Raw genomic sequence first — 10,588 nt, 5'->3', positions numbered from 1 at the left:
GACAGTGAAATATTACTGGAGTACCATATGAACAAGAACAAATGGCAATGAAGGAAGAAATTCAAGATGCACTGAAGGTCTGGACAAAAAATTAAACCCGAGTAGTTGAAGGAATACCAGTTGACACGTATCAACTGACAAATGCAGCCCTGAAAGTGCTTATCAGTCTAAACCATGAAATTTGGAGCCTGGCTGACTTACTGGAAGTGATTTATATTTATTTCCATTCCCGAGTAAAATGATCCAACAGAATATGGAAATTATCGAGCAGTATCATTAAAATAACATGCAAGCAAAATATTGCTGAAGATCATCTCAAAAGAGCTGGAATTTGACATGGATCTGCCAGAAGGTAAAGCTTGGATTAGGAGATGTCATGACACCAGGAATATCATTGCTGGTGTCGTGTGAAACCTGGTTGAAAGCAAAGAAATCCGGATGAATATTAATCTGTGTTTTATTGACTATACAAAGACATTTGACCATGTGGATAAACAAACCACAGCTAACATCTAGAAGAATGGAAATCCCAGAACAATTAAATGTGTTCATGTGGAATCTATGCCCAGATCAGAAAGATATTGTCTTAAGGGGGAAAGGGAATACTGCATGCTTTAAACCTGGATGAGTGTGTTTCAGGAATGTATCTTTTCTCCATATATATTCAGTCTGTATGCTGAGCAAAAAATTCACGAAGCTGTAGTCACTGAAGAAGAATAACATCAGGATTAGAGGAAGACTCATCAATGACTTATGTTATGCAGATGATACCACTTTGCTTGCTGAAAGTGAAGAAGACTTGAAATGTTTGCTGCAGAAGCTCTACAACCTTCAGAATTTATTATATCTCAAGATCAAGAAAACAAAGTTCCTTACCACTAACACAATAGGAAACATCACATAGATGGAGAAATGACTGAAGTTATTAATTACATATCTTACTTGAATAAACACTCAACACTTTTGTCACCGATATTGAGGAAATGAGGAGTTGTATTGTATTGGGTTGTATTCTGTTGTCAAGAACCTCTCAAAAATACTGGAGAGGAATGATGCCAGTTTGAAGAAATTTGATGTGTCTGATTCAGACCTTTTCTATCACTTCAAGCATTCTTTACCAACAAGTTTATTGATACAACAGTTTTATATTCCTTTCCTATTTCCCCTGAGAGGTTCAGGTTCCATTTCTCTTCTATGAGATTGAGAGACTATTCTAGTCCTTAACAGTAATAATATACTTAATAGGGAATAAGGGGATGAATATTTAAAATCCATAGAGTACTCTAACATCTCAACAAGAAAAGAACAAAAAAAAAACAACCAAGAGATAAACCTCAACAACTAAAAATGGACAGAAGATAGGAAGACTTCTCACCAAAGCGGATATTCAGATGATCATAAACCTCATGAAGAAATGCTAGTAATCATTAGTTTTTAGAGGTGCCAATAAAAACAACAATGATAAACTATCTCACTCCATTGAGAATTGCAAAGTTCAACAAGACAGCAAATAATAAATCCTGACAATGATGAAGACATTGGAACACATGTATTTGCTAGCAAGGATATCAGTCTGGCACTTTCTCAGAAGACTGAAAGTTGATCCAGTTATCCCACTACTAGAAATATATCACAATAAAAATAGGATAAGGCATAAATGGTAAATGTATACACACCATGTGTATCATAGTACTATAAAAAACAACAAAGAGCTACAAGCAGCCAAAGTGTCCATTAACAAACAAATGGATCAAGAAACTGTGATGCATCCACACAGTGGAGTATTATGCAGCCCTGAGAAACAATGAAATTTTGTATAAACATTATACAACATGAATGAGTCTAGAGAATCTTATGCTTTGTTAATTAACTCAGTCATAAAGGAACAAGTGTGGTAAAAAAATCACTATTATAAAATCAGGAGTATTATACAGCAGAGAAGTGGGAAGAAAAATAAGAGAATGGATAGATAAGAAAAGTGGCATTACAGTAAGTGGAAGGAAGGTTATTCTGGAAAGGATGAGCTTTAAAACATTTTAAGTAAAATAAAAACTCAACAAGAGTGCAAGTAATGCTGCTAACAAGCTAGAATAAGACATGCATTAGGAGATAGTGAGTGAAGGGAAGATAAATCCATATAAAAGACTGAGTGAAAAGACTTCAAAAAAACCCAACAAAAACAAACCCTTAGATCAAATGTTGTTGTTGCTGTTGTTGCTATTATGTGCTGTTGAGTCACTTGTGACTCATAGCAACCCTATGTACAACAGCTCTGAACCCTGTGCCAAACCTATTGTCCCTGACACACCTTATCCATCTTATCTAGTGTCTTCCTCTCTTGTGCTGCTCCTCTACCCTCCCAATCAAGATGTCCCTTTTCAAGGTCTGCTCATTCCTTCCAACATGCCTAAAGTATTTCAGCTAAAGCTTGACTTCAAGGAACACCCTCTCTAGGATAAAACTGTTTGTAATCCTAGTAGTCAATGGTTTATCCACTATTCTTCTCTACCACCACAGCTTAAAGGCATCAATTCTCTTCCTATCATCCCTAGTCGTTACTGTACAGCTTTCCCATGTGTAACAAGTAATTGTGAAAACTATGGCCAGGATCAGGTGCACCTTAGTCTGCAAACTGACACTGTTACTATTCAATACTCTGGCAAGGACCCTGACAACAGATTTTCCCCAAGCAATTTGTCTCTTGATGTCCTGGCTGCTGGTAGCGAGAGTGTTGATTGTGGAGCCAAGCAAACTAAAGTTGCTAACAATCTCAGTTTCTTCACTGTCTAACATGATGCTGCTAATCAGTCCAGTGGTAAGAATCTTTGTTTTATTGATGTAGAACTTCACTCTGTATCGAAAGCTACAGTCCTTGACTGCTGCAGCAAGTGCTTCAGGTCCTCCTTATTTTCAGCAAGCAGGGTTGCGTCATCTTCGTAACAGAGACGTGCAGACTGGGTTTAGAAGAGGCCATGACACTAATAATGTTAGATAGAACTCAAATGAAAGCAGAGAATACCAGAGGAATTTCTGTGTTTTATTGACTATACAAAGGCGTTTGAGTGTGTGGATTACAACAAACTGGCTAACTCTGAGAAGAATGAGAATCTCAGAACCCTTGATTGTACTTATGTAAAACCTATATTTGGACCATGATGCAGTTGTCAGAACAGCAAAATTGGAAAGGGTGTATGCCAGGGGTGTGTCCTATCTCCATAGTTTTCAATTCTCTATATATTCAAATAATACTTTTTATAAAAAATAAACAGAACAGTAAAGTATTTTGAAAGATCAAAAAAAGAAAAATACTGTGATTCAGTCCCTTCTCCTATTAAGGGAATGGAAAAAATGGTCAAGTGCATTCTAATTCTATGAAAACAGTACTATCTGTCATGTCTTTACCGTCATTGTATGTCATCTTTTGTCACTCTTTAATGGACAATTTAATAATTCTTTTTTAAAAAATAGCAGTATAATTAAAGTTCTTCATATAGAATATTTCCAACTTCACAACAGAAAGCTGTTTAGCAATTATGTAAGGTTTTCATTCTGTTTATAGTGACATAGGGATTCACCATGGCCTGTGGCATTGGAGAAAAAGCAGCACCTGACACTGTTTGATGAAAAAGGAATTCTACTTAGAGAGCAATAAAATATTTATTCATAAGTCAGCTTAGGATTTCCTTTCTATATCCCCATGATAGCTTTTGTTTCTCTACATTTATGCTAATTTCCCTGAGACAAAAAATTCCTTTTATTAAAGAGCCACAAATAGTACAGTGAAAATCTAATGAGATCAATGAATTCATTCCTCATGAAACAAAATCATTTCCTCTAAAGTATTTTTATTTCATTTACATAGTTAATTAGGGATTTTTAAGCATTCAATCATTGCTCAATTTTACTGAAGAACATTTTAACAATTATATATTTCTTTATTTTGTTTCAGAAAACACAGAGAAACTGTACTGTCCCCACCTTGTTTAGCATTGAATGATTTATTTTCTGAACACTCTATTTATTATTTTCTTTCAAATATCTATCATCTCTCTCTCTCTCCCTCTAGCCTTCCACATATGTATATTGTTTTGCATACAACATTAATATACATTTTTTATCTATGTATATTATGTTTTACACATTCCTTCAATAACACTGTGTTTTATAAAATTAACACCACTGATCTATGTTCACTGCGATACTATTTTTTCAAGTCTTCAGAAGATCTGTCCTAATTCCCTCAGGCCACCTCATAGCCTATAACCTAAGTTCTGCAACCCTGTGATTTCCTACCCTCCCCACACTTAATTCCCCTTTCTTCTTCCCCTTACCCTTTGTACTTTTATCCACCTTTTATTAGTTATTCTTTTGTTTTCATAATAACGGTCTTATGTAGTATTTGTCGTAATGAGACTGAATTAGTTCAAGGTACCATAATGTTCTCTAGTCTCTATGATGATACATAGTTGTTTCTTTGTTTTAAATCATTGCTCCTGCCCCTATATAGTGTTCCATTGTGTGAATGTACCAACATTTCTCAATCCATTTGTTTGTTAATGGACATTTGAACTGTTTCAATTGTTTTGCTATTGTGAACAATGTTGCTATAAGCATTGATGTACAGTTTTCTTCATTTGTGTTTCAGTTTTCTTTTCCTCAATCAACAGTCTTGGCCCCAGAAGTCAGGAAATCAAAAGAAGAATTACAGTAGGAAAATCTGCTGTCAGAGACCTCTCCAGAGTGCTGAAGAGGAATGACATCAGTCTAAAGATTAAGGTATTCCTGATCCTAGTGATAGTCTACTATACATCAGAGAATTGTACAATAACTACAGATAGCAGAAGAATTGATGCCTTCAAGTTGTGGAGCTGGTGAAGAGTATTGAAAATGCTATTGAATGGCAAGAGAACAGGTATTTCTTGAAAAGGGTGAAACCAAATTGCTTCATGGAGGCAAGGGTTTGAGCCAAGTTGTCAGGAGGGATCAGGCCTTGGAGAAGGATATCATTTTTAGAAAGGGGGAGGAATAGTACAGGAGAAGAAGACCATAAAGAAGATGAATTAACACTGTAACTGGGATAATAGCGGGTAGATGTGTCAGAGATTGAGATTGTCTCAGGATAGAGCAGCTTTCAGAGCTGCTGTGCATAGGATTGCTATGAGTCATTGTCAATCTGATAGCACGTAACCACAACAACATATTCATAGCAATAGGATATTGTTGTGTACCATTGAGTCAGAACCAACTCATAGCTGATCCTCTGTCAGATTTTCAGAAGCAGTTAATTGCATGTGAGAAGACTGTCCATCTTTCTCCCATGGAGCAGCTGGTGGATTCATATTGCATGCTTTTGGGATTGTAGTACAGCTTCTTGCTAATACTTGAGTCATATGTTCTAAGTTCAGCTTTTTGAGGAAATGCCTATCTGCCTTCCAGAGTGGTTCTCCTTCATTCTATAATTCCACTAACAGTGTATGAGAGTTCCAATCTCTCCATCCTCTCCAACATTTATTTCTTTGCATCCTGTTAAACTTTGCCACTGCTACTGTGGTGAGATGTTATTACATTGTGGTTTTGATTTGCATCTTTCTGATTACCAGTGATTTTGAACATTTCTTCATGTGTCTGTTGGCCATCCAAATGTCTTCCTTTGTGAAAATAAAGTCTTTCCATGTCTCTTATTATAAGTTCTTTTCCTTCCGGAGACCCTGTAGACTTCTATTAACTTTTGTTGTGAGGTCTTTGTCTGAACTATAATTGCCAAATGTTTTTTGTGGGTCTACCCCCAATCAGTAGATTTTCCTTTTACCCTGTTGGGAAAATGGGGATTTTTGTTTGTTTGTTTGTTTACTTGGGTTTTCTGGTTTGATTGTTGGTTTCGTTTTCTTTAGGCACACAGGCACTAAATCCTTAGACAAATCCATTCACTGCTATTATCTTCTTCTACTTGTGCCTTTCTGGCTGTATTTGACACCTTATTTATTCCATAAGCTAGGCTTCTAAGTTGTTTGTTTGTTTTTTTTTTCTTTTTGTCTCTTTAAGATCTTATGAGTTTTTGGCATTACCTTTAGATCATCTTGAGTTATTTTACACCTTGAATTGATTTTTTTTCCTAGATCATCTTGTGTTAATATACTTGGAGTAGATGTTTGTGTATGGTGTGAGATATGGATTCTACTTCAGCTTTCTGCAAGTAGAAACATACCATGGACTACCAAGAAAACAAATAGATCTCTCCTGGAAAGGGTAAAAACAGATTGCTCTTTGGAGGTTAGGATTTTGAAGCCTAATCTCATGTATTGTGAGCATGCTTCCAGGAGGGACTAGTCTTTGGAGAAGGACACTGTGCTTGGGTGAGTAACAGTCAGAGCAGAATAGAAAGACCATGAATTAGATGAACTGACACAGTGACTATAGCAATGGGCAAGGGTATGTCAGTATGCTGATGTTGACGTAAGATTGGGCAAGGTTCAGAATCATTGTTCACAGCATTGCTATGGGTGGTAGTTAATTTTATGTTCCTACATTTGAGAGATTTTGTGTCCTTGTTGAAATCAGTTGACCATATGTAAATGGGTTAATTTCTGAGTTCTCAATTCTGTCATGTTAGTGCATGTGTCTGTGATTGTATCAGTATCATGCTGTTTAGGTTAATTACAGCAGCATAGTACATTTTGAGATCAAGGTGTGCTGTACTTCCACTTTATTTTTGTTTTTCAGAAGTACTTTGCCTATTTGGGGAACTTCTTCTGTGCAAATAAGCTTAGAAATTACCTTTTATATACCTTTGAAAAATTAAATTTTTTGGTATTTGTTTTGGACTTGCATTAAACATGTAGATTGTTTTTGTTAGGATTCTAATTTTTGCCATACTGAGTATTTTTATTCATGAACAAGAAACATTTTTCCAGAGTTAGATCTCTTATCATGTTTTCAGTAGTGTTTTGTAGTTTTGTTTATAAAACAGTTTTCTTTATTTTGTGTTTATATATGGAGTTTGTCTTGTAAAACTGCTTTTCCAGGATTATATAAATGTAAGTGGCTGACCTATGAGCATGAGTGGGAATATGTGAATGGGGCTTGTTGGCTTGTCCAACAGGGCTTTGGCTATCTATCATTGCACAAGGGGATTGTCCAATCTCAACAATTTACAAGATGATTGACTAGTCTTAACAGTAAATTGAAGAGCTCTAGCTTCAGAGAATGCTTCCTCAACATAAGAGAAGAGAGACCCTGACCTGGTAAAATGTAGGACAGGCTTTGATATAAGCAGCCTTGAGCAAACTGGAGGCAATGTGAGATGACACCATGGTGGAGGGGCATGAGAAGAGCCAATGTAATCAGGACTTGGAATTGGTTTTTTCTGATGCTGTGACATGGAAAAATGTCCCTCAATGAAGTTGATAAAGGTCTGATATGGTGCTCCCCACCTGGCCCTTGAACTTTCACACTCTAGTTAGGTTTATTCCTAAGTATCTCAACTAGCACTTGACTATTGTAAATGGTATAGCTTTTAATTTCTTTTTTTTTTTTGGTGATTTCTTTGTTACTACTGAGAATTCTACTGATTTTTGTATATTGAGGTTATAACCGGCTTGTATAAATTGGTCTGCTAAGTTTAACAGGGTTTTTGTTTGAATTCATAAGGTTTTATTTATGTACTATCATATTGTCTGCTTATCGTCTTTTTGCTACACTGGATGCCTCTTATTGCCTTCTCTTGTCATATTGCTAGAGAAAGTACTTCCAATACAATACTGGATTGTTGTTCTTGTTTTTAGGTGCCATTGAGTCAAAGTACAACTAACTCATAAAGACACTATAAACAAAAGATCTGAAACTTGTTCCATCCTGTGCCATCCTTTTATTTCCTGACACACAAGCATCTATGGTAGCAGTCACCATGTCAGTTCACCTAGTCAAAGGTCTACCTCTCCTTTGTGATTCTCCACCCTACTCTAAATAATAGTTCCTCTTAGCAACATACTCAAAGTGTGTGAGGTGAAGCTTCATCATTCTTGCATTCAACGAACAGTCTGGCTACACCCTCTCCAAGACATATTTGTTCTTTTGGGCATCCATGGGATGCTCAGTTTTCTTCTCCAACACCACAGCTCACAGGCATTAATTCTTCTGTTATCCTTATTCATTATTCAGCTCTCTGATGCATAGCAAGTGATTAGAAAGAATCAGATGCACCTTAGTCCTCAAACTGACATCATTACTCCACAATAATTTGGGGAGTTTGCTAACTGCAACTTTTCCCAGTGTAATGCATCTCCTTATTTCCTGACTGCTTATACTAAAGGTGTTAATTGTAGATTCAAGCAAGATGCAATTGTTGACAGTTTCAATCTCTTCTCCATCTATCATAATTTTGCTTATCAATCCAATGATAATAATCTTTGTTTTCTTGACATTGAGATGCAATCCATACTAAAGACTGCATTTCATGATCTTCTGCAACAAGTGCTTCAAGTTTTCTTCACTTCCAGAAAGAAAGGTTATGTCATCTGCAGAATGCAGGTTATTTATGAGTCTCTCTCCAATTACGATGCCACTTTCTTTTTCATAGAGTCCATCTTCTCAGATAATTTGCTCAGTAAATAGATTAAATAGATATGGACAGACAGAACAACTCTGGTGCACTTCCTTCCCAATCCCAAATCATGCAGTGTTCCCCTGCTCCATTTGCACAACAGCTATCTAGCCCAGGTCTTTTTTTGGTGGGGTGTCTTTTTATAACTTACTGAATTTCATTGTTTCTGATCGGTCTGTTTAAGTGTTCTACATTTATCTGTGTCAATCTGGGTGAGGTGTGAGTTTCAAGGAATTTGTTCTTTTCTTCTCAGCTTTCAAACTTACAAGAATATAGTTTTTAATTATATTCCATTATTATCAATTTAATTTCAGTTGTTTCATTTGTGATATCACCTCTATCATTTCTTATTTGATTAATTTGTGTCTTCTTTTACTTTTCTTTAATTTTGTTTGCAAATGCTTCTCTATTTTATTGACCCTTTCAGAGACCCAACTCCTGGTCTTGTTGATGGTTTACACATATATATTTTTTAAAGATTTTTTAAATTTTTTTATTATCTTTTTGTGTGAGTGTACTGTCAAATCAGATCTGACTGGTACAGGAGGAGATTGTCCCTCCTTCCCCGGTAGAGCATCTGGTGGATTCGAACTGTGCGCCTCTGGAATTGTAGTTGCAGCTCCTATCACTAGGCCACCAGAGTTCCCCTGTTTTTAAGGAAAAAGTAACAATGAATCCGTTAAAATGTTATACTTTAAACTGAATTTTAGCAGAGTAATATACAAGTGGCTTATATACTTATTGGTTGATTTATTGTGTTACTCTATTTTAAATATAATTTATTTCTACAGTTCCTCATGCTCAATTTTTCTACTATAAAGTCTTACTTACAAATATTACATTTTATATTTAGATATTTCTAATTAATCTGAAATTTTATTTAATATGTATTTTAAATTCCAATTCTGTAAAGCTATCATAGCATCATTACAACATAATTTCCCTGCAGTTATATCATCTTTGGTGACCACAGAACTTAGTTTCTCCTTTCTGCCATTTTTTTTTCCACTTTCAATTTCAGCTTAATTTGTAATACAAATAGGTATCTGATTGTTTAAGAAATGCATGCAATATACAGATATTTAATGTATGAAGTATTTTAAGTAAATTTTATTTTTTTAGCTTTCATGTATCTGAATATTGAAATATTTTGTATATATGCTAAAATGTGCAAAAAATAAATGCACTGTTAGCAATAGACTCTACATTGAGCCTTCTCATTGACTGTATATAACTAGCACTGTTTGCTTTGATTGAGCATATTCATCACTGTTTACAGTAAGTGTATATAAGTGGCATCCACTTCTGTAAATAGCTTGCCTCCAGAAACACTATGAACCTGGAGCAAGGATGAAAGTGACGCAAATGTTGAGGACTTTGGTTCATAGGGTCACTATGAGTCACCTATGACTTGATGGCACTTAACAACATAGAGAGAGACCAGTTGGCCTAGTGGACCGGAAGTGATGCTACCAAGCCAAAGGTGGGTGACTCTAATCTGTGGCCCTGAGGCCTGTCTTTAATTGTTTTTGGTGAAACATTCTTCTAGGTCATATAGCCCGGGTGTGTCCACTTGCCGTACAGAGGTAACTCGTGGTTGCTGTGAAGCTGACCACTGTGACACTGATGTGTCAAATGCAATAATAGTTACCCATGGTGTACAGTGTTTGGTGGCCCTCTCCGGTTAAAACAAGCTTAGAAGCGTGAGTGGCATCCACTTCTATAAATAGCTTGTCTCCAGAAACCCTATGAACTTGGAGCAAGGAAGAAAGTCATGCAAGTGTGGAGGACTTTCATTTATAGGGTTGCTATGAGTTGTCTATGACTTGACTGCACTTAACAACAACATATATAAATTTAAGCACAGCTTTCTTTTTTTATCTATTAATATAATCAGAAAGATATCCGGGGAATTTGTGTTTAAGAATTCTGACCATATAGATGTTATTGTTAATGTGCTGTTGCTGCTGCTTCCTTTTTTTTCTTTTT

General features: G+C 35.9%; 1 protein-coding gene across 1 annotated transcript in view; it reads right to left on the bottom strand.

The window, feature by feature from the left end:
• Positions 1-315: 315 nt before the first annotated feature.
• LOC102843221 (tRNA methyltransferase 112 homolog) overlaps positions 316-10,588 on the bottom strand; it is a 10,876-nt gene continuing 603 nt past the window's right edge. Inside the window, exon 2 of the mRNA XM_006899359.1 lies at positions 316-414. Within this exon, the coding sequence (XP_006899421.1) occupies positions 316-414 (99 nt within the window). The remainder of the gene's footprint in view (positions 415-10,588) is intronic.

Source organism: Elephantulus edwardii, unplaced genomic scaffold, assembly GCF_000299155.1.
Source record: "Elephantulus edwardii isolate Elephantulus edwardi_28Jun2011 unplaced genomic scaffold, EleEdw1.0 scaffold00253, whole genome shotgun sequence".
NCBI lineage: Eukaryota > Metazoa > Chordata > Mammalia > Macroscelidea > Macroscelididae > Elephantulus > Elephantulus edwardii.
This window is presented reverse-complemented; position numbering and strand designations above follow the sequence as displayed.